Source organism: Sturnus vulgaris, chromosome 24, assembly GCF_052056855.1.
Source record: "Sturnus vulgaris isolate bStuVul1 chromosome 24, bStuVul1.hap1, whole genome shotgun sequence".
Taxonomy (NCBI): domain Eukaryota; kingdom Metazoa; phylum Chordata; class Aves; order Passeriformes; family Sturnidae; genus Sturnus; species Sturnus vulgaris.
In genome coordinates, this window is record NC_142266.1 from 3,397,469 (window position 1) to 3,421,407 (window position 23,939).

Genomic DNA, 23,939 nt, shown 5'->3' on the forward strand with positions numbered 1-23,939 from the left:
ATGGGAGACTGGAATTTCCTTGGAGGCATTTTAGAGGAGGTCCACATTCATTCCACTATTATTGGAAAGATTTGGCTAACGATCCTCTTCATATTTCGAATGCTTGTCCTCGGAGTGGCAACCGAGGATGTTTGGAATGATGAACAATCAGAATTTATATGCAATACTGAGCAGCCTGGTTGCAGAAATGTGTGCTATGATGAGGCCTTTCCCATCTCTCTCATAAGATACTGGGTCTTGCAAGTTATATTTGTGTCTTCTCCTTCCTTGGTGTATATGGGTCATGCCTTATACAGACTAAGAGCCTTGGAAAAAGAGAGGCAACAAAAGAAAGCTCAGGTAAGGGTGGAACTTGAAAGCACTGAATTAGAAATGACTGAAAATCGTAAAAGACTGGAGAGAGAACTCCGGCAATTGGATCAGAGAAAGCTAAATAAAGCACCCCTGAGAGGCTCTTTGCTCTGCACTTATGTCATACATATTTTCACCAGATCTGCAGTGGAAGTTGGCTTTATGATTGGGCAGTATCTTCTTTATGGTTTTCACTTAGACCCCCTTTATAAATGTCAGAGAGAGCCGTGTCCAAACACAGTTGACTGCTTTGTATCTAGACCAACAGAAAAGACAGTGTTTATATTGTTCATGCAATCAATAGCGACTGTATCATTGCTTTTGAATATTCTCGAAATTATTCACTTAGGATTCCGAAAAATTAAAATGGGACTCTGTGAGCAGAATAAAAACAAGGATGACTCTGACAATTTCTACATAAACAAATCTAAGAAATACTCCGTGATACCACACTCTTCTTTGGAAATATCCACCACCCCTCAGAAAACACTTCCTTGTGCTCTTAGCAGTCATACCTTTTTGATAGAAAAGCAAACTGACACTATGCTCTACCCAGTTTTAAATTCTCCTTCTATGTTTCAGTCTGTGCAAAATAACCATACAGAAAGCAGCAGCAATTACACCCATTGCAATCAGGAAAGTAAATCTCCAAAGAAGAGGCCAGCTACAAACGCTTTAGACAACCAGACTCAAAATGCAAGCACAAATAATAATGAAGGCTTTCTTAGCGAGCTTTGGACTGAGGTGCATGATGAGCAAGAAGAGGCTGAAAAGAAACATTTTCTTGTTGTTACTCAGAATGCAGATACAGCGTCAAACTTTTACTTGAGCAGCTTTGCTGAGATGCCATCTCAAACTTCATTGCAACCTGGTACAACTTTTCCTAGTGCCGGTTTTAGACAACAGGCAATGGTTGAGAACACAGGAGCACCAACAAATTCTCTTCCGAAGAACAGTGACAGAAGACAAAGCAATTTCAGTGGAAACAAAGCCCAAATTCCTTACAGTGCTGATGTAAAAAATTCCAGCCGACCAGACACTTCTGATTCTGTGGGGGTGGTGAGCTCAGAATCTACACAAAGCAGAAACTGGAATAGTCCTAAGCTTTTCTCTCCATCTAGGCAACAGTCACTGAGAAGTAATGCCAGCAGTAGGCGTGCCCCCACTGATCTTCAAATATAGTGAGTTAACCCTGTAGCTGCACTAACCAATGCTGGGATAACTCCTGAACAGAGACATAATCTGGACCTATGTGTTAAGTGTAGCTAAATAATTCAATTTTAACCAGCTGTTCACATAGATAGAAAAATTGTGTAACCCTTTGAATAGTAACTAAGTAATTTTAAGCAGTCTCTTTACTTCCTTTGTAATGAAAATGTGGCATAGACCTCAGTGTATAAACTTCTACACTCCAGCTAAAAAGGAAAACATACATCCTCTTAATCTACATATTAGGAAAAAGTCAGGCATAAAATCACAGCTGATGCTATTTACACTGAATAAAAGTAGAAGACAAAATTTACAGTCTAATGATATTTTTTACAAAGACCAATAAATCAAATTAGGCTAAAGATGGCACCGGTGCTCTCAGAAGAACTAATTGGTAAACATGTTTCTGCTTAATAGGTCTGAGAATTCAAAGAGATATTTGATAGCTGAGCAAAAGCAGAACATCAAACTTATTCCACTGTTCAAACTGTGGTAAATACAAAGAGAAAAAACATCAAAAACAGATCACTCATTCTTTAACTCCATGGTACACTTTTTTTTCAGTGTATCACCATTGACTTCCTCAGCAGAAAAATAGTGAATTTCTCATAGCATATTATCTGAATTCAATGCACCACTACATTTTTAAAACGTCATGAATTACAGACTTGCTGTGAGCTTTACTTTTGAAATTTTTCATAACACTAATTAGATAGCAAAATCAGAAAGCAAGTTACTGAAATTTACTGATCAGACATTTTGAATTCAGAAGGCTTACTATGGAAAACAGAAAAAAACCCCACAATTAAAAACAGAGAACAACAAAAAAAAGCAAATATGGTAGTACCTTCCTGATTTCAGTTAGTGTTAGAAGACATATAAAAGGTTTATCAAACAGTAAAAGTACTCCTTTTCTGTTTGTCTCTGCCCTGATTCTGATATACTTTAAAATCAAACAAAGCTTCTACCTGTTTAGTAGGAGCATTTGTGTTTGTGCTTTTCATGGATATAACAAAACATCAGGACATTCATCCACTTGCTGGTCATGTCCATATGGTGTAAAGGAAGTTCCATGAAACATCTTGAAATACTAAAGGAGGCAAAGATGAACAAAATACTATGGTACATTTGTAATCAGGCTTTCTATGGATGAAATAAATTTATTTGAGTTGCACAGCACTGAAACACTGTAAATACTTGGTGAGGTGGTCACAGCTGGAATGCATTAGTATTTTTGTGTTTACACTGTAAAATTTAAGATTGTGCAATATACTGGAATGTATAAAATGTATAGTGTGACTTAGGCAAGTTAATGCTGCTGCTGTGGCTTTGATTCTTGCATTTCTTGGTGTATAAGTTCCTGTGGGCACTAACTACTAATGCTTGTTTTGCATTTAATCTCTCCATAATAAAACCCCTAGTAATGCACTCTGTTCCTCTTGTCTAAATAGAAAATTAGCATTTAGATGTTCATGTATGGGATAAGACATTTGTGTTTTTGCTGTTCAAGACAAGTTAAAAAAGAATTTTTCTGCTGCTGCAAGAGGAATTTTATTTACTTTTTTTGTCTGGACATGAGTCAAACATTCTGTTTCATCACAGCACCTTGCCAAATGAAGGCTAACTACTGAAAAATATAAACATTGCAGAAGAGCACGGAGAAGTGTGAAAATTTCCTAACATCATATGTGCGAGATCATTTGGTGTCTTTTTTATTATTATTTTTTTGATTTCTATAATAAATATATTTTATTTGTCAGCGTTTCAGAAAAATAAACAGATATAACTGCTTCTGTTTTTTTAAACACAGCCTAAAGCAAAAGACTTTCCTTTCGATGCGAGGTTTTCACCATCACTCTTGCGAGCCTCCTGGGTAGGCACCTGTTCAGCTGCTGCTTACGGCGACTTTCTCCTGTGATTTCAGTCAGATAAAATTTATTAATCAAACACTTTGAATTTCACAAACCAGAAGGCTTACTATGGAAACCAGAAAAAACTCGAGCGGCCAGCACGACAGCTCTCCGCTACGCCCGAACACCGGGGCACCCGCGGCTCGGAGAGCCCCGTCCACGGCGGGTCCCGTCCACGGCGGGTCCCGTTCACGGCTCCGCCCCGTTCACGGCGGGTCCCCGTCCACGGCCGGGTCCCGTTCACGGCGGGTCCCGTTCACGGCGGGTCCCGTTCACGGCGGGTCCCCGTCCACGGCGGGTCCCCGTCCACGGCGGGGCCCTGCTCCGCTCCGGACCATTGCTGCTGCCACATCTCGCCTTCTCCGCGGGCAGCTCCCCCGGCCAGCACAGCCCTCACAGGCTGAGATGAGCCCAGGTACCGTCCCCGGTGAGGAGAGCAGGGCAGAGCGGGACGAGAGCCAGAGCCGCGCAAGGAAGGCGGGGGGACACACCGCCAGCCTCGGATTCCCCTTATGCAGCGAGCAGGACGGCGAGACCGCGCCGGGTACGGCCAGACCGCCCTGAGGGGAGCGAGCCCGCGCGGAGGGGAGCGAGGGCGCGCTGGGCGGGGCGAGGCTGAGCTGAGGGGAGCGAGCCCGCCCTGAGGAGGGCGAGGCCGCCCTGAGGGGAGCGAGCCCGCCCTGAGGGGGCGAGGCCGCGCTGGGCAGGGCGAGGCCGCGCTGAGGGGAGCGAGGGCGGCGCGCGGGGCCCGGCCCCGGACGTTGCCGCGGCGCCGTCGCTGTGGTAACGGCGGGGAAGCGCTCGCGCCGTTAAAGCGCAGGGCGCAGGCGCGCGGCCGGGGCAGGCGCCGTGCGGGTTAGATGGCGCACTACAAGGTAGGGGGGAACGTGCCGGCGTGGGCGCGGTGCCGCTCTCCGTGCCGGCTGCCCGGAGCGGCGGGCCGCCGACCGACACCGGCTCGGCCCTTCGTGCCGCCTCCGCGGCGGAGAGCGGGACCGGCCTCGGCCAAAGGGCCGCCTCCGCAGTCGAGGCGGGGCGCGCCGCCGATCTGACCGTGTGGGCGTCCTCCCTCAGGCCGCGGACTCCAAGCGGGAGCAGTTCCGCCAGTACTTGGAGAAGTCGGGAGTGCTGGACATGCTCACCAAGGGTAAGTGTCCGGCTCGCGTCGTGCCGCCCGTTGGGCCGGCGGGCGCTCCTCGGGGGCGTTACGGGCGGGTGCCGTTCCTCTCAGGGTGTCCCGCTGCCGCCTTGCACGGCAGTGTCGCGGCCGTCCCTCGAGCTGCCTGGCCGCTCTCCGTTGGCTTCCCGCCTCGCCTCGCCGATCGCTTTTTCTCCTCAGTCCGGCGAGGCGGCCGGCAGAAGAACTCGCCTGGAAAACTTGGCGCGGCGTGGCCTGGAAATGGAGCCGGAGGTGCGCGGCGAGGCGGTGCACGCCGGGAGAGCGCAGCGGGCCCTGCGAGCGGGCCCCGGGAGCTGCGAACCGTTCGCTGCCCGCACCTTCGGCGCGGTGGAGGTTAGATTGTCGGAGGTGCGTGCGGAACGGCAAGGCGGGGCCTTTCCCCGTACCTGGGGTGTTGGAGACTTCTCTTGGGCCAAAGCGGTTCTTTCAATGCGTGCTTATGCTTAATTTCTTTTCTTTCAATGGGTGTTTTTTTCCTTATGTTCTGGGGACTGTTATTCTGGCAGAGCTCCGCAGAGGAAGCAGTGCTTGAGATGAAATAACAGCAAATGTTATCTTAAAGAGACTTTAATTATTTAATACTCTTTCTTGGATGGAGCTTAGTGCTCTTTCTAAAATGAATGAAACTAAGTTCTGGTCTAATGACTCTCCATATCAAACTGAAGAAAATAATGGTGCTAAACTTGACCCATGTGACTTGGTATCTTTGAAATCCTTCTACAATATTTTTTAAAACCTTCCAATAGTATGTGGCAAAAATATGTTAATATTTCAGTTAATGTTAAAAAAATAATATTCTGTTAATATTGAACTATGCGGTTTAAAGAGGGAGCAGCAGATCTAGGATGTCAAGCAAATAGCTGCTACACTAAGACTCTTGGCCTGGTGTGTGAGTACTATTTGATTTTTCAGTCGCAGTACCATCCTATGGAATAGCAAAACAAGTCTTCTAAGCAGTGAGGCAGCCTAATTTTGCTTTTAACTCAGGAGGTACTTAGCTTAAAACCATTTTGGCTGTGTAGCTCATACATCTGAAAGTGGCACTTCTGGGGAGCAGCGAGTGGTTATGTTTGGGTACTTGGTGGGTATTCATGTGACAGTCTCCACTTATGTTGTAATGGGTATGGCTAATTTTATTTAAATTGTGGGGGTATTGCTGCTTTTGTATGGTGGTTTTGGCCATGAGAGCCTCCACCCATAAAGATTATCAGTGTCACTTAGCCATTTAGTGGCTATTTAGTTTTGTAACTGTCGATGCTCAACGGAAATGTTCTTTTATACTGGAAGTTCCAAAAGTGCTGGTGTCTTGTGGTTCAAAGGGGTAGCTTAAGTAGAAGTTTTATGAACAATATAGTTAGAATTTCAGTTCTTACTGATAAAAGCTAGTACTAGGGTACATGTGGCATACGTAAGCATTTTTCGGGCCATTTTGTGTTCTTTGCTGGAATAGCCAAAGATTCGGTGGGGTTAGGGATCAAGAAAACTCTTCAGCTGTTACTAGGTGGAGTGCTCTGTCCCCTCTGATACAGCAGACCTATTGCTTATGTCAAAGTATGCAGGTGAAAATATTATTAAATGGAAAAATGCAACTTGTATGCGTTTTAAAAACTTAGAGTTGGATGAACTTCTTGCAATTGTTAAATGTTTTCTATTTGCAGTGTTGGTAGCCTTATATGAAGAGCCAGAGAAACCAGATAGTGCACTGGAGTATCCTTTTTCTTTGCTGTGACTTATTTATTGAGACTTCATGCATATCTTTCTCACTCATGGGTGAACTGGATAGGCTCATTTCGAAGCCTTGCATTGAGAACATGACTTTTATCAATGCACTTTACCTAATATTTGCATTTTCACAAGCTTAGAGTCTGACAGGATGCAAGAAAACTGGGTGTTTCAGTATGGAGCAGTGATGGTTAGGTTATAGGCCATTTCAGTGTTGTAGACCTGCAGCATTAATTTGAGTACCTGCAGTGGCAATGGGTACTGAAGTTTGCTTCTTCACACTTCCTTTTTCTGTTGTTTTTTGTTCCTTTCAAACACAAAGAAGGGGGGAACTAGCATATTTTGTTTCTTGCTGGTTTTAAGGAGCCTCTATTTTTGGATATTGCTTTAATTTTTTTTTGTTATTTCTTTTAATTCTTCAAAACGTCTGCAATTGAGCAAAGAAAATAAGGGGGTAGTAACGTAAGAATTTGTACTGATACCTTATTTTTGTTTGTTTTTAAAGACTATAGCTATGAATTTGAAAAAGCTCTCTTATTTTGGTAACTTTTTTCCTGTAGTAATCTTAATGGTTTAGTGCAATTTTTGGCCATGTGTACTGCGGTGTTCAACTTCAACACAGGTGTTAAAACTAAAATGTAGTTATATAACTGAAGAAATACTTAACATCTAAATATCAGTTTTTTGAAGCATCATCTGGGAGCTTCAGCTCCTGAGAATCCAGAAATAGAGGCACTTCGCTTGGAAGTGGCAGAGATGAAAGAAAAATATGAAGCTGTGCTGGAAGAAAATATAAAACTGAAAAACAAGGTAAAAGTCTACTTGGTGTTACTCTATAGTTCCATGTTACACAACAAGAAAAATATTTTAATTACTTAGAATAGCGATAACTTTCTTCCATTAGAGTAAATGATAAATGTTGCATTGTTTAGCCTCATGACTGAGAAATGCTGATAGAATTCATTGTAGTAAAGATTATTATTTTTCATGGAACACGTATAGAATATAGCATAAAATACTGCTAAACTCGGGTTTTTATTTATTTAGGGAAAGTGTATTATGTCTAATATGTTGTATTGAGTCTGGTGTGAATGTGTTTAAGTTGTCTGATATTATGTAGATCATGCTGTCGGGACAGTTTTGAAAAACAAGTGAGGTAATGTATCCATTATGAAGCCTTTCAAAAGGCAGATTGAAGGAGGAATATTATGTATTACTTTGTGTCACTTGGCACCGACTTCCACATGGCAGGCTCTTACACGGGCACTTAGACCTGCGTGGAACAAGCATTTGTGCTTTTTACCTGAAACAATCCTGGTATAACAGAGAATGTGAAGTGCTGGGACACTTAGCTAGGAATGGGCCATTCTTTAATGGGTCTGCAGGCTGGCTGAGAGAGCTCTGAGGTGTGAACAGCTTTCTAACAACCGGAGAAGGAAACCCATGAGCTGCTTAATAGGCAGTAGCTTATGTGCCATTACAGGTTTCCAGGCATTTGTGAAAGAGGATGGTGGCTGTTATATGGGAATACCCCTGAGCTTTTACTGGGAGAGGAGACAACCATGTCCCTTTAGTTCTGTCAGAAAGGATTTTTGGGCGTTATCCTTTGTCTTTCTTGTCCATCTTGCTGTCCTAGTAATTCTCCTTCTTCCCTGTTACCCATTACGAGTCCTCAGCTACATTTGTTATTTCTTACTAGGAAATATGGCAAAGAATTCTAGGCAGAGTAGCAATAGACCAGCCACTTGTTTTAGCAGACTTAAAAATGCAGCTGATAGTAAATAACTAGATGAGAGTAACCTGGGTCTTTGTTTAAAGAAGTCTTTTCAAGAAGTCAAAACTTGTTGCAGGAAAGTGAGCCTTTTGGAATCATGGGTTCATTGGTGCTTTTGCGTTCTTCATTCTTTAAATAATAATTCCTTCTTTACATATTTTCCAGTATTAGAGTGTTGTTTTTTCCACTACAATGTAATGCCCATCATTCTAACATATTATAGGAGTTCACACAGGGAGAACACTGCAGTTTTCTTGTAGCAGTCCTCTAACATAAAATACATGACTTTATCTGTGCATGTATTGGTAACTACTGTTGCATTAATCACAGGAATGTCAGATATTCGTGTGTGTGTTGGGAGGAGGACAGGATGTCAACAGTGAGGTCCTTAGTGGATAACTGACTTTGGGTTGTATACTAGTCATCTGTTGCAGTAAAATCTACAACAATAAAATAATACTATTTTAGTGGTTCTTGTTAGCAGCAGAGTGATTGTTGCAATTTACTGTTGCTGGTAGGAACACGTGGATATTTTATATTTTGTGTTTATCAATATTTTAAATTTTTATTTATGCTTTTAAATTTATTTTTATGTACTTTATGTATTTCTTTTAACCCACTCTGCAGTTTGCAGAGGGGAGGAATATTAAATGAATAAACTGAACCAGCATATTTCAGAGACATGGCCCTAATTCTTGAACTGTTTTTGAAGCTTGAATTTACGTTTAATTTCACTGAGGTCAAGTGAACAACTTGGTTTCTTTCTTTGGTAGTAACTTTACAAGTAAAGGTCATATTTAAGTGTTTAGTGCCTAGGCTGTACTCTCCAAAAGCATAATGGAAGCTGGAATGATAACAAGAAATGTTAGCTTGGATGCTATTGCAATGAGAATGTTTCAGTGAAAGCTCTTAGGACCCTAATCACTACCAACTGCTATTTAAGATGAGGGTACTTAAAGACTGCTAGAATAAGAAACAGGGAAAAGTTAAGGGCAAGTGCTTCAAAGTGCATTTTAAAAGCCACCTTGTTAGGCTGCATGGTTATAAAGTGTGAGAAATGGATGTTTTGGGAGAAGGGCTACTTTATTAAAGTACTTTATTATAAAAATGGACTTGCATAAGGATGAGTGAGTTAAAATGGACAAAGTAAATGGAACAAATCCAGACCATACATTTTCTTTCACTTTTTAATATAGAGTGTAACATGAAATATTTTGACTAACTAAATTCCTTTCTTTAAATCCACAGCTGGCTCAGTATGAACAACCTCAAGATGAGAAGCATGGTGAATAACAATAGTTTTTCCTTTATTGCCTTGACTTAATAAAGGGCTTCCTGAGAAATGTGGTCTTTTGTATGTGTGTGTGTGTGAACTCTGTATTGTCTACTTTGTTACTTCATCTTAAAGAAAGAATTCATTACCATGAGCATGCAGATGCCATGGCAACTGCTGACTTAAGCGTACTGGCTACTGTTCCTGCTTTCTGTGTTTGAGAAAAGATGACAATTATGATTGACTTTGAGGTAACTGTCCTTGCCAACTTCATGTAATTTTCACATCATGGTCAATGGTCCTGTTGAATTGCTGATCTGTCTCTGTTTTCTTTTAACTGAAAGGAGTGACATGACACTGATGGACCAACTGTAAATTAAATCAGGACCTTCGAATTACTTTCTATGTTTGTGCTCAGCACTGAGGTGAGACTCCTACTGAAGCTGATAGGGTAACCCCCACTCAGAAGGGCATGAAATGAGCAGGTGATGGATATAGCACAATGTGGAATGCAGTACCTGCTGAACTTAGACTTAAATTTGCATGAGGGGTACCTCTTCCCATGCAGTTCATGTCCCTGCTCCCATCTCAGAAACTGGGCTTTGGAGAGTCAATCCAGATACTGCCTGTGTAGTTCTGAACATAATACAAAATTCTTACTTGTGATCAAAGTCCTGTGCAATTAGAGTGGCACATGCAAGACTACAGTGTGGAGAGTTCTGCTTTCTGATTCATTTAACAGGGAAAATAAAATCCAAGTGGGGTGGGATGTGGTGTGATTTTTTTGATTGTTAATTTGGCCTATGTTCCCTCTCCCCTTTCCCTAAATTGGTTTCATGACTTTCCTGAAATGCAAAGTAGACCATTTATTAAAAAAAAAAGTAATACTTTAAAGAGCTGCATTTGTTTCCTATCCTAAAACTAGGTACTTTTAAGGCAGCTGATGACAGGAAAAATGAAGGGGGAAATGAAATGCAGTAGTTGTCTTATGTATTGGCTGTTAATCTTTAAAATCCATCCTAAAAGTAAGGAAGTTAAACTATCTTGCAAATGTAGTAGGATTGATCATAACTTTTGTTAGTCATTGTAGTCAAGGGCTAATGAAAGTAATAATTTCTTACCTTGCTGTTGTAATCTATTGACCTGAACAGACCAGAAGAGAGGTAAAATGAGGGGAAAATAATGCTTCACAGACTTGAAACACTAATTAGGGAGGAAAAAAAAAGCCCTGAAGCAACAAACCGAACAAGACAGGCAAAAAAAAATTTCCCCAATCTCTGGAACAAAGGACAGAAGGAAGCTCTCTTGAATGTGAGCTAGAACATTAAACATTAAGTTGCACCATGTGGAAGCAGGGAGAGAGTAATGCTGTGGGAGAGGTAGGGTACAGCTGAACGTGTTTCTGAGTAATGTCACTGGCATGTCGCTAAAGAAGCAGCGAGGCAGGTAAAGGTGTTGGTTGAGGCAGGTAAAGGTGTTGGTTGAGGCAGGTAAAGGTGTTGGTTGAGGCAGGTAAAGGTGTTGGTCCAAGCCATCCCACGGGCTCCTGACTGGAGCTGTCTGGTGCCAGGGAAACGATGCACATTTACAGTTTCATTGCTGTATTTGCTTCCCTCTGAAAGCACTTGGATATGGCAAACCTTAAATTAGGATTGTGATGAAATGACAAATATTTGCTGAAACTTCAGCTCAGTGCCTGCTTGCCCCAGGGCTGCTAGAAGAAAATGAATGGCTGTTTAATGAAGATTATTGCTTCTCCAGGTACCGCTGGGTGAAAGCTCCCCTGCCACGGCGCCTTAAAGGAAACGGGAGGGGCGGGACGTGCAGCCAGCAGCCGAGCTAAAAAGTTTTTTGGTGGCAAACACAGAGGCCAATCCAGTTTTGTCTTTGAGTATTTCAGGAGGGTTTTGGATAGCCTTGCTCCTTCCACCTGGTTATTCAAGTAAAATTTAACTTACTGTATTTAGTAGCAAGTGGCTATTATGGCAAAGCACACACAAAATTGCATTAGCACTATAACAATACAAATAACAATACAAATTACAACTAACATTAACAATGTAACTGCAGGGATAGCTAAACAAATGGAAAAGAGTTTTATTGGGGTTGTGTTGGACAGACATGACATTTAAACTTAACACATTAACTAAAGTTACTTAAGCATTTTTAAGTTGGTTAATTGGCAAATTTGTACTACTAATAGTAAACAAAGCAAAGAAGCAAAAGCATAACATAAAATTAAAACCCATATTTTACTTAAACTATTACATAATAAAATTCTATAATGCTGCTGATTCCCCCTCTTTAAAAAAACCCAAAACCTTAAGTATACAATTTTTTTGTAGGTAAAGCACGAGATGTTAGGTCTAAGTAGAAATTTGACAATTTACGTTTGTGTGCTCGTTTTCTACTGATGGAGTGGTTAGTGGTTTTTTTTTTTTTTTTTTGTACTTGATAAGGTTTTAGTTTTTCGTTGGAATTTACTTGTATGAATAGAAGCAAACTTTGTTTTAAATTATTAGAAGAAATGGACTTTTAACAATAAACTTCGTAATATTAGAAACATACAGTTAAACATAATTTCGATATAACAATTAATAATAATATTAATAATATTTTAAATGATAGATATTTATTTATAAAATTAGATAATTATTAATTTTTAAAACACCAAGTTATTACTTTAGAGACTGCAAACAACTGGTAAGTTTTGATTTCCTGAGGAATTAGCTGACTATTTTTGGAATAATGAGCATTGAATCTATACTAAAATTAGTTCCAGCTGTTAGAGCGCTCGGTTTAAATTAAGTTAAAGCGACGGGAGTGTTATTTTGCCGTAGAAAAGGCCGTTGTGTCGGGGCGGCGCTGCCCGGATCGCTGCCGTGCGGCGGCGCCGTCAGGTGACCGGGGCCGGCGGAGCGGAGCCTTCCTGCCTCGCCGCCCGCGCGGCCAATCAGCGGCGCCGCAGCCTGAGCGCGGCCAATCAGCGCCGGGCTGGGCCGGGCCGGGCCGAAGGAGGAGGAGGCCCCCGGGCCGGGCGCTGGCGGCTGGCGGGCGGCGGGCTCGGGCGGACATGGCGCTGCAGTTCGGCGGGGCGGGCGCGCCAGGCGCAGCTGAGGAGCCGGCCTTGGTTGGGGGGAGCTTTGGGGCTGCGGACTCGTTCCCCAAGGACTTCGGCTACGGGGAGGAGGAGGAAGAGGCGGAGCTGGAGGGAGGCCCAGGGCCCGGTGGGCCCGGGGGCGGCGCGGGCGGGCCTGGCGGCGGCGCGGGCGGGGCGGACTCCAAGCCGCGGATTCTGCTCATGGGGCTGCGGCGCAGCGGGAAATCTTCCATCCAGAAGGTGAGGGGCAGCCGGCGGCTCCCCGCCCCTGCCTGCCGCGCTGCCTCTCCGGCGCCGAGCTGGTTCTCCCTGCTGTGCTGCTGTTCGGGCCATTTCTGCTCTTTATTGTGGGCCCATGTGGCGAAGTTCGAGCGACGGGAGCCTCCTCCTTAAAGACGTTTACTTTCCAGAATGGACTCTGATCATCTGCCCTAGAGAGGAAGGTTGTGTAGCATAGGTTGTAGCCTTTGTATTTCTTCGCTTTTAAGGCTTCAAAAGTAAAAAGTGAAGGTAGTGATGTGAAATATATTGTATATACTGAGGTGTTTTCTTACATGGTACAGGTGTGTGGTATTTAGGTAGTGCTTCCACTTGGAAGAAGACTTGAGCTGTTGTTCTGCGCTTTGATGCTTTGAAAGAGACTTCTGCTTTTGTGTGAGCAGAAAGCCTCTGGTTTCCTTTAGTTGGCTAGACGGAGTAAACGAGACTTGTCAAGGAGGAAGCGCAACATTTCTGGTGCCTTAGGTTTGTTGGTAGCTTTGTGAAGTCATTAGTGTTTCTTAATAAAAATAAGACAAACCTGACTTTTTATTTGCCACGTAGCTCAGTAGAATTGTAGTGCTCAGAACAATCTTTTTTCTCAGTTGAATTTTATGTTTGCAGTCCCTCTTGTGAACTTTTCAGGTGATATTTTTATGGGGAGATACTACTAGTGAAATGCGTGAGTCTCAGCTCTAGACTTAAGGGCCTCAAATTTGTTTCAGAAGCAAGTGTGAGAACCTGCAGGGATTTCTATAAAGGTTTTGTGCAGAGAAGCCTTTTTGGACATTGCAGGATAGCAGGTATGCATCTGCTTTTTTAAGCAATCTTGTGCAGACTGCTTGGTAATCCATAGACTGCAGTAAACGAGTTCTGATAGACTGCAGTTCAATGAGTTCTGATTTCAGACTGATAGTGAGAAATCTTTTCCATTGTGCTATGCTGAAATACAGTGGCAGACTGGACTGTTGTTGCTTTTTAGCCTTATCAGTTATTCCCCATTATTTAGGTCAAATGCTCCCACTGTATGTGCAAATGTACTGCTTTCACTGAAAGCCTTTTTCTAATTCTTTTAGTCATGTGAATGGTATTCGTTATAGACTCTTATTAGAGATCTTATTGTATCCACATTTGGAAAAAATGGAACCCTAAAAGCTGGAGGAAGACAAGAACTCCAGATTGCAGATAGATTTTTTTAAGACATTACAGGTCTTTAGAGATGTGGCTTTTGGATTTATTTTATGGCCAGGATTGGTAGTTTTCAATTCTTTGAGGGCCTAGTCCAGTAGTTGTATAGGAAGGGAATAGTGTCATGTTGAATATGCAGTAAGAGGACAGAATTTATCTTTTGCCAATCAGTTACCAATCTTACTTAGGAATTAGAAGCCTAGGAGCTCATTATGATGCTGCCTGAGCAAACTGTAATATCAAGAAATTTCTTATTAACAGTGTTCCTGCTCTTGAATCTCTCTAGTTCAAAAATGGTCATAACCAGACCCAACCCTTCTGTCTGGGCACTGGCTGTTGGTCCCCTTGTCAGAAAATAGGGGTACATGCAAGATAAACACTGTATTGGGGAAAGCATTGGCTTTGTGATTCTCTAGAAATTTATGTGAAAAACATGAATTACTAAATCATTTCATGCTTCTGCTGAGAGCAGTATTGACAGGAGGTCTCTCACAAAAGAGAAACCCACGGGACTTTTTTTCTCTTTTGGTCAGTTGGGTTTTCCATACTCGTGTAACTTATGACTATTCACTGGCAAATTGTAGGTAGATTTTGGGAATGTGGTGATTGCTTCAGTTCATAAACAAATTTTTTTGTGCAGACTTGCATAACTGGACTTGCTGTACTCTACTGATGTAATAGGAAACTGGAAAGAGTTCAGTTGGAGAACATCAATCTGATGAAATGCGTTATTTTGGCTATAAAGGAATAGGAGGTGACAGTGTTGCTTACCAGAGACTTAGCAGCTTTAAACTGAATTTACTAATTCTGTCCTGCTTTTGTGGAAGATGCTGAGTTCCAGAAGAAATGTTGAGTACAGAATACTTTAAAACTATGCTTCAGATCTGGAAGGCTGCAGTACAGCTGCTGTGTATCTAGAGCTGTCCTTACTTCTCCATACAAATGTCCTGCTGTTTAAAACCTCATTTAGACCCTGGCCTGCTAAGATATTTGTACCAAGGAAAGAAATTCTTTCCTTTGGCCTTAAAAATCTAGGCTGAAGTATTACTTCAAACCTCACTAAACTGTTCTGTGTGTGGAGCTGTTTGTCTTGCAGTATTTTTTGACAGTTTGTTGCATCAGGTCTCTAATGGATGACTTCTGTAAGTGTATGAAACATTTGAAAAAACTGAAATGACCAAGTTTGCAGTCCCTATTGTGAAGTTTTTAGGTTTACCAAGTGCTGCCTATGAAACTTCTTTGTTTTTTGCAGTCCTAGTGTGTGACTGCATTATTTGGAGTAACTTTCATGCTGTCTAGTTGAGTTGCAGTAGCACCACGTTCTCTGTTGGCACTGACTGCTTTTGCTTCAGGCTGCTTTTGCTGCTTCTGTACAAGGAAGGGTAAAATCCCAGTGGGGCTTTTTTGAGTTTTAACAACAAATATGTTTGTCATCCTGCTGCTAAACTGTTTTTACCAACTAGTGTGAAATCCTTCATCCTTTCTTTAGTGAACTTTCACAGGAAGTTCCACCTACATATGAGGAATTACTGATTTACTGTGTGGATGCCTGAGCCCTGGAACAGGCTGTCCAGAGTGGGTGTGGAGTCTCCCTCACTGGAGTTACTCAAGAACTGTCTGGATTCAATCCTGTGTCATCTGCTCTGGGATGACCCTGCTTGGGCAGGGAGCTTGGGTCAGATGACCCCACTGTTCTCCCTTCCAGCCTTACCCATTCTGTGATTTTCTACTCCGAAGGAATTGTTAATAGATGGCAAACTACCTAGCAAATTGGGTCTCTGAAACTGAGACGTTCTTTTTGTACACTTCTATTGTAATTCAGGAGCCATCTGATTATATTGTGTTTTAACACTTGACACCAGACTAAGAGCAAAATTTCCTTTAGGAATTTCTAAAACTGGAAGGGAAGGGTTCTTAAAAGCTTGCAGTTATTTAATTAACCAGCTTTATAGCAGATCTGAATATAACAGAATTTGAAAACACTGTGCTAGCCTTGCAGGGAAAGAAAGAGTAACTTGGATGTCTGTGTCTGCAGCCAGTAGTGTTATTTGGACTTGTGAAATTTTAACTGCATTCAGTTGCTTGGTTCTTTCAGGGGGTAGGTAATTTCCTTAGCTGATGCACGAGGCTGTCTATTTACCAAAAGGCAGCTGTGCATTTAGAACATGTACATGTACATAGACATTTTAGAATGGATAAACCTATTTGTAGAATTCCAGTCACAAATCTTTCACCAATTTCTTCTACTAAGGTAAAATCTATTTATCTATAAGGTAAAAGAATATTATTTGTGTTCTTTTAACAGGTGGTGTTTCACAAAATGTCTCCCAATGAGACTCTGTTCTTGGAAAGTACCAACAAAATCTACAAGGATGATATTTCCAACAGTTCGTTTGTGAACTTCCAAATATGGGATTTTCCTGGACAGATGGACTTTTTTGATCCAACATTTGATTATGAGATGATCTTCAGAGGAACGGGTGCTCTAATATATGTTATTGATGCCCAGGTAAATACAAATTACAATGAAGTTTTATTTTTGCTTTTTGTGTGAAAGGAATGATCGAGAGGCCAATAGTTTATATTTTTAGATAAGTTCAGAAGGCCTCTGCTGTGTATGGAGAGATGCATTGGCAATCTGACTTGTGGTGTGTGGTTTTATTTTGGTGAAGTGACTGGACATGGTGGGGAGAGTGGAAAGGGCTTGTACTCTGAACTCACATGTTCTGCAATAATAGCAAGAACCTGCTTGGCTAGATGGTCTGAATTATCCCTTTCTTCTGCTCTGGAGTTCAATTAATAACAGCATACATCTGACCTCAGTTTCTAGTATTGGTACTGTTGGTATCTGGTAGCTTCTAATGAAGCTAAGAATTGCACCAAGGGAGGTTCCTGGGTTATTGGGACCATCTTGGAGATCACTGCTGCCTTGTGCTGCAGCTGAAGTGTAACCCCCCCTTTTGCTCTCAAGTCTGGTTTTGTGTAGCTGAGCTTTGAATAGCTAATGAAACTTAATTGACATAAAGAATCTAAGCTGCTTGGGTTTATGACACATCAAGGTATTCTCTTCTCCAAATCTTCTATTTAGTTACAGAAGTGAAGTTCTTGTGCTGAAATATTTTGTATTTGTATAGAATGGAATAGTTGTCAGGCAGAAACTTTGTCATTCATTCCTGCCAAAACTGATTTACAGGATGACTACATGGAAGCTTTAACAAGACTTCACATTACAGTTTCAAAAGCCTACAAGGTCAACCCAGAAATGAACTTTGAAGTTTTTATTCATAAAGTTGATGGTTTATCAGATGACCATAAAATAGAAACTCAGAGGGATATTCATCAGAGGGCTAATGATGACCTTACAGATGCTGGGCTTGAAAAACTTCACCTTAGGTGAGTTAAAGACTCTGGCATATGTGATTCACACTGCTGCTGATATGCATACAGATGAAAAACTTTCAGATGTAATACTGAACAACTGGAGCAAGGTCTGGGTAATTTCTTAATATTGAACCAATTTGTGTTAGTAAGATCCACTGCTGAGTTTATGGCCAAGCCTCAGCTGTTAGGCTGACTAAAAAAGAGGCAGGCTACTGTATCAGATTTTAATCAGCAGATTTATCCATGCTCAGGGATAGTTGAATGTAACAGATTTGTAACAACTTTGTACACGTGGGCTGGAGGGGCAGGGAATGAGAGGGGAACCTCTCTGCCTTCTAGTCCTGACTTATACTGACTTTTTCCTGTTATTACTGTGATTGGTTCTAAAATCTTAGTTTGTTACTTGAGATTTGGCTCACTTTTAAGGTATCTTCTACAGACACCTTTAAAACAACCTATCATTTCTCTAGTTTTGTTGTTCCTTTAATTTTTGTGGAGCCAGTATCTTTTGATATTAATGTGAAAATAGTGGAAGGCCAGGAATGGGACTGAAAGAAATCTGATTAAGCATTTTTACACCTTTGTGATAAGCATTCTGGGGGCTGTGTTCTAATAATGTTCAAATTTTTATCTTTGATCTCCCATCCCTCAAGGATGGGGAAAATCTGCTTCATGTGTACTCCAGCTGCTCAAAACTTAGATTTTGTGTGCAATGTCCAGACATGTTTATCTGGACAAATAAAGGCATCCCAGGCAAAAATAGCAGGCCTGAATGTTATAAAACATAACTTTAATATAACTTTAATTTCTGTTGCAATTCTGAAATACTTTTGAATATTTTTTTTTTCTTTTTTCTTCCTTTGCCTTTCCTCTTCATCTCAGCTTTTATTTGACCAGTATCTATGATCATTCAATATTTGAAGCCTTCAGTAAAGTGGTACAGAAGCTCATTCCACAACTGCCAACCCTGGAAAATCTACTTAATATCTTCATATCAGTAAGTGTTCATCTAACACAACTTTGGATGAAATATGTAGAAGGGTAAAACAAAATCATTCTGAGAAAGATAGATCTGCCCTTGAGAGATTTGGGTGGTGCTCATGTAGGTGTACTCTGCTGACCTGCTTTTCTATATTAAAAGCTCTTTACCACAGCTAAACTGTACTGATGTGTGCTTTGTGGGGTTTCTCTAAATTTGACAAAGTGTAGTTTGCCTGGTTATAACAGCTGATAGGAGTTTCCTGCCAGCAGGGTATCCTGATGATTTCCCAAGGCACTTACTAGTCTAATGTAGCTGTATTGAGAAGAGACTTTTTGATAATGTGAACTTGGCCTTGGACTTAACTGTCTTTCATTTGGCCTGTGAGACTTTTGCCCTTATTCTTTCAGTGTTTGCATTTCTTATGGAATTAGTGTCATAGAAGCTTGCTGCCCTATACTTTTAATCAAATAAAATATCACTCTAGAGAAAAGACAATCTCATTTAAGTCATCTGTGAGGCCGTTGCAGATATGTGGACAGCAAAGAAAAACCCATTTCCATCCAGGAGGAGCTGTGCACTTAGACTTGCCCCCCATGATACCATATAAAGCTTGTTTGGTAGAGGATTGTTTGTGATAACCTGGCCCAGTGGATGAAGGCCACGATGACCTTGCCCAGTGCCATGAGGATGTGGAGTGTGATCCTGATGCCAGAAAGATTGTCTGGATATTCTCTGGACACTGTCCTAGGTATTCAGACTAGCTTGGAAAAGATAAGGAATGCTTCTGGTGCATAAAATGACAAGAAGCTTTGCCACTAGTGTAAATGCAGTAAATTGAACCATAGAAGGTTTCTGAACTTTGTACAAGCACGTGCACTTTACCAAAGTGCTCAGTTACAAATGGCACTGTGCTTTTCCATACTCATAATGTGCTACTTTTCATGGATTTTTAAGTTCAGAAGCTGACATAGCTGCTCTCTGTGTTAAACTGCATGGCAAATGCTTCATGCAGAATCTGAACTGCCAAGATACTGCAAGCATAAAATTGAAGAATCAGCATACTACAATGAAATCTCTCATCTCTGAGCCCAGTCCCTTAGGTGGGTGTGAATTATGGCTCTTCTGGAGTTAATTGAAATACAGAAGAGGTAAATTGCTGAATATGGATTCTGGAAGCATAGTGAAATGTTACCTTAGTAGTGATTAGTTAAATAATAAACTAAAAAGAATGGTAACAAAGTCCTCAGTTTTATTTTTGTCAGCTATATGATGTTGATACATACTATGACAAGGGTATTGTATTTATAAAGTATTTGCTCTAAATTCCTTATATTTGAATCACTTTCTGCTACTGAATTCTACTTGAGATTTTAAAAATGCAGTTATTTTAAAAATTCATCCAATTTCTTTCTCTTTCTGAAGAATTCAGGCATTGAAAAAGCTTTTCTCTTCGATGTAGTCAGCAAAATCTACATTGCAACAGACAGTTCCCCTGTGGACATGCAGTCATATGAGTTGTGCTGTGACATGATTGATGTAGTGATAGATGTTTCCTGTATATATGGGTAAGTGATGAATACTCTTAGGAAAAAAATTCCTCAGAAGGCGTAGAATAGGTTGCAATCTGTGCAATTGGTGCTGGCTTTGTCATGCAGCAAAATGCTATCAATTGGTCCTTAGAGCACATTGGTTCTGTGAGTAACTAAAATAAATCCAAATGATTTGGCAGCATTTATGCTCCACTCATGGCCCTAGACAGATATCTGACATTTGTAGAAATCATGTTTCATGTATAATCTGAATGCTGCTGTGTCTTTTTTGGCATGGTGGATGCAAGTACATAAATACCTGCAAATAATTGGGGTCAGTAGCATGCAATAAATGTAATTTGCAGAGACATTTTGAGACTTGCTGCAGTCTGAACAAAATAACATTGGCGAGGTCAGTTTGTCCCCTGCTGACTTTCTATGAGGGATGCATATAATGCTAATATCTCACAATTTACAGCAGAATTATACTTCCCACTGGATTTCTGAAGTGGTTCTGAAGAAATGGTAACTTATCTTAGATTCGTGATTGTAGCCTGGAAAATGCAGTGCTACCAAAAAAATACCACAGCATTTAATGGTCTGTCTCCTGATGGGTTGATCCAGGGTTGTGTAACTGTTTGGTTTGGGGTTTTTTTCAGGAGTGCTTACAAGTAACTTGTTATACATCATTTGTTTCTGTAGTAATTTAACTAACACTAAAAACTTGGAGATGGGAAACAGCATCCTCATCTTTTCTTGTAAATGCAGGCTGGTTTGGCTTAAGACCAAAAAGTGTCCTGCTCCATGTTGCATCCTCTGGCCCAGCCTCACGAAGGAAGCCTTTGTTTTAATTCACCAAAAGTAATTTCACTGAGATGTCACTCCATTGGCATCAAAGGAGTGCACACTGGTGCTTGCTTTAAACTGCTCATTTGTGATAAACATATCTAATGGAGGCCTCTGCTCTGTTTAGATCTGGCTTTCCTGAGAAACTTCAGGTCTGATTATGGTCTTACTCACTGATAGTATTAAGACCTGCATTGCAGGTTCTCCATTTGCTTAGTTCAGTATGAGTAATACTCTAACTGCATTTAACAGCTATTTGTCTTGGAAGTTACATATGCATGCCTATTAGATTATGCCTTAGGTTAACTTGTTCTTTTTTAGGTTAAAAGAAGATGGCACTGGAAGTGCTTATGATAAAGAGTCAATGGCAATTATCAAGCTCAATAACACAACAGTCCTGTACTTAAAGGAAGTAACAAAGTTTTTGGCATTAGTTTGCATCCTTAGAGAAGAGAGTTTTGAGCGCAAAGGTAAGAGCTCTCCTGCCATTGAACAGCTTTTATCTAATATTTTTTATCAGCTGTAAAATATTAATATGACTTTGCAAGTCACCTTGATTTTTTGTGTGAGCAAATTTGTATAGTTTCTTATGGGAGGATTTTTTTTTTTTTAATTTCTTGGAGATAGAATGAGGTTGTATTTTGTATTTTTAAAATTGTCAATACTTTAATCACTGTCCTCCTGCCAAAATGGCTTGTGTAGCTAACATGAGCTGTCTCTACCATCTGTTCTAGTGGAGTCAGTAGGATGGAGGAATGGTCCCCTTACCTACAGTTTGATCATGAATATACACCTTTCTTTTCAAAAAACCGAGACAGTCCAAATAAATACTAGCATCAATAAAATTTTGTTAAATCTTCTGAGTCCGAGTTTATACCGAATAAGTAGCAAAATACCTATTGGCTAAATTTAATATTGATTTTGAAGCTCTGTTTACATAAATGTACCAATCTGAACACAGTTTTTCCTCTCCTTGACAGGTTTGATAGACTACAATTTTCATTGCTTCCGCAAAGCCATTCATGAAGTTTTTGAAGTAGGTGTTGCCTCCCACAGGATCTGCAACCATCAATCAAGCACCTCAAATATGAAAGCAGTGACTCACAATGGCACACCTAGGAATGCAGTCTAGAGGAAAGCTAAAGACCTTGGGTAGACTTGTCAGCTCTTCACTCCAAAGTTTTGTGGAACAAGAGAAGAGTAGTCTGAAAGCCTGAAGTATGTTTCAGAGAAGAGTGGTCCCAACTGTGGAACAGCACATTGTAACTCATGTTGGGCAACTGAAACTACTGTGAAAATACTTTGAGGCCAGTGGAGTTAGAAATGCCAGTTTGACATCAGCTGTATTGCAAATGCAGTAGGTTTTCAGTTTGGAGTCCTCTTTTAACAGTCTGTGTCTGACTGATTGCCTGGTCAAAACTTAAAAACGATTGAGTTGGGTTTTGTGTGGAACACTGAACAGTCGCTTAACTTTTAAAAGTTTTTTTTAAAATTAATCTGTAGAATATCCTCTTTTGCTTAAGATTACCTCCTGTCATGCAAAAGCAGAATTAGTGTTATTAAGGCTTGTGAAACTCAGGCTTTTTGCTTGCTGAGGCTGGTCTCACAAATCATTCCATTCAGTAGTTCTTGTTCTTGCTGGTGTGCTCATAGTTCTCATGAATTCTGTGCTTGTTAAGTGGATGCAAGATAGAGAGCTCTGTTCTAGTGATGACGTGTTTGTTTTGAGAACTGACCTGGAGCTTCATTTTAAGGGATAGTGATACTTTGCTTTCAGACCACACTTCTTGATATGTCCTCTTTGATAGAAGGGAAGTATTAAAATCAGAAATAAACTACCTGCTCTCTTTTGCAAAAACATGGATGTCATAAATCTGTGTGATTAATCCTATTCATGAAACAACTGCATGGCTAACTAAACTGAAATGTCTGCCATCTGTTGGAATAAAGCAGCCACTTTCAGCTATTCCCAAGCAAAGAAATTACAAAGTTACTGACTTTTGATGGTGGATCTTTCTCTGACTCTGACTGATAATCAAGACAATTCCTAGCAAAACGTCTGAGGGTGTTATCTGTGCATGGCAATTAAGTTCACTGTGCCATAATTCACTAATAGTACTGGACTTTGAAAGTACATTGATTCTGTACTATGACAAACACCTTGTTTGTCGCTGTGCAATCTGACTAGAATAGTGATTTTTCTGATTTTGTGAATTCTGCTGACTTTCATACTATGGGCAGTATATGTGAATTCTTTAATTTATTGGTATTAGTACTGCAGATGTCATTCTTTACACCAGCCTTGCTGTGCAGGAAGCCCAGCCACTGGCCCATAAAGACCTTGCCTCCTTTTACCTGTCCCCTAGGTGTTGCAAAGCCATTGGACCAACTATACAAGTCCCACCATAAAAGTTTCTGCAAGAAGAACTAATTGAAGTGATCTCTGCAACTGGTGTATTTATGTGGTCAGAAATAACCATGGGACTGCTTCTGTGCTTATAGAATGAACTTCCATTGATCTATGTAAAAATGAATATACATGCATTAACATTGGGGTGTATGCACATACTGTGTAAATGTTTTGGTTTTTTTTTTTTTTTTTACAGCAGGAAACTGGAATTCAAATGCCCTAGGTCTGTTCTCTTAAATCTAGGCTGAGCCCCTTTTTGCTAGTGGAACTGCAGACCTTTCTTTAAGAAGTGCTGCAGGCGCCTAAGATTGGGTTTTGTAGTTTGCAAGCATTATCACAATTCAAATTCTGAAGGTAAGAGAAGTAATTGGCAAAGTAACAGGAAGGAAGAATCCCCATTTGGGCAGTGAGTTTTCCATGTTCTAAGTACATGCATACGTTTTCTTTCACCCACTACAGGATTTTGTGCTAATAAAATGAAAAAACGTCAAACTGTAACACTGTTGTTTCTGCTTGTGTTTATAAACAAAAGACTATAAAGGCCTATGTGGTTAAACAAACTCTTAAAAGCCATATTATTTTTATTGTATACTTAAAAAAAGTTAAATACCACATTCCCGTTTAGTCAGCCTTAGCTTTCATCTTGATTAAAAGCTGACTCAGAACTGAATACTTCATTTTCAGGCCATGACTTTAGACAGTAAAGGCACACAAATGATTGAGTGACTTGTCCTTTTCATTAACAGAGCTTTAGACTATTCTGAAATTCTGCCTTCTGCTGTGCATGTTGTGGTGGCTTTCTGTGTTTTGATTCGTTGCAGGTTTT

At 40.9% G+C, this 23,939-nt stretch overlaps 3 protein-coding genes across 4 annotated transcripts; all 3 read left to right on the top strand.

Moving 5' to 3' along the window:
* On the top strand, positions 1–2,823 carry GJA9 (gap junction protein alpha 9). Its single transcript, XM_014881330.2, has one exon. The coding sequence runs from the start codon at positions 1–3 to the stop codon at positions 1,531–1,533; it is 1,533 nt and encodes a 510-aa protein (XP_014736816.2). The 3' UTR covers positions 1,534–2,823.
* Positions 2,824–4,212: 1,389 nt separating this feature from the next.
* MYCBP (MYC binding protein) lies at positions 4,213–9,850 on the top strand. 2 transcript variants are annotated; one of them, XM_088178486.1, is made up of 6 exons: positions 4,213–4,345; positions 4,545–4,617; positions 6,309–6,357; positions 7,053–7,182; positions 9,395–9,431; positions 9,764–9,850. In XM_088178486.1, the coding sequence occupies exons 1-6, from the start codon at positions 4,331–4,333 to the stop codon at positions 9,772–9,774; spliced, it is 315 nt and encodes a 104-aa protein (XP_088034612.1). In that variant the 5' UTR covers positions 4,213–4,330; the 3' UTR covers positions 9,775–9,850. The 2 variants fall into 2 exon arrangements, with proteins under 2 accessions (XP_088034612.1, XP_014736817.1); XM_014881331.2 differs by lacking the exon at positions 9,764–9,850 and having other exon boundaries at positions 4,218–4,345; positions 9,395–9,489.
* A 2,626-nt stretch (positions 9,851–12,476) lies between these two features.
* On the top strand, positions 12,477–23,611 carry RRAGC (Ras related GTP binding C). Its single transcript, XM_014881312.2, has 7 exons — positions 12,477–12,759; positions 16,271–16,474; positions 17,159–17,358; positions 18,229–18,343; positions 19,751–19,893; positions 21,025–21,173; positions 21,684–23,611. The coding sequence occupies exons 1-7, from the start codon at positions 12,493–12,495 to the stop codon at positions 21,833–21,835; spliced, it is 1,230 nt and encodes a 409-aa protein (XP_014736798.1). The 5' UTR covers positions 12,477–12,492; the 3' UTR covers positions 21,836–23,611.
* Positions 23,612–23,939: the final 328 nt, after the last annotated feature.

Excerpts from the sequence above, each read along its gene's own strand:
- GJA9 (XM_014881330.2), top strand. The coding sequence starts at position 1 with ATGGGAGACTGGAATTTCCTTGGAGGCATTTTAGAGGAGGTCCACATT.
- MYCBP (XM_088178486.1), top strand. Across the intron at positions 4,618-6,308 it reads GCTGGACATGCTCACCAAGG|TGTTGGTAGCCTTATATGAA; the intron begins GTAAGTGTCCGG and ends TTCTATTTGCAG. Across the intron at positions 7,183-9,394 it reads ATATAAAACTGAAAAACAAG|CTGGCTCAGTATGAACAACC; the intron begins GTAAAAGTCTAC and ends TTAAATCCACAG.
- RRAGC (XM_014881312.2), top strand. The coding sequence starts at position 12,493 with ATGGCGCTGCAGTTCGGCGGGGCGGGCGCGCCAGGCGCAGCTGAGGAG. Across the intron at positions 18,344-19,750 it reads TACTTAATATCTTCATATCA|AATTCAGGCATTGAAAAAGC; the intron begins GTAAGTGTTCAT and ends CTCTTTCTGAAG. Across the intron at positions 21,174-21,683 it reads AGAGAGTTTTGAGCGCAAAG|GTTTGATAGACTACAATTTT; the intron begins GTAAGAGCTCTC and ends TCTCCTTGACAG.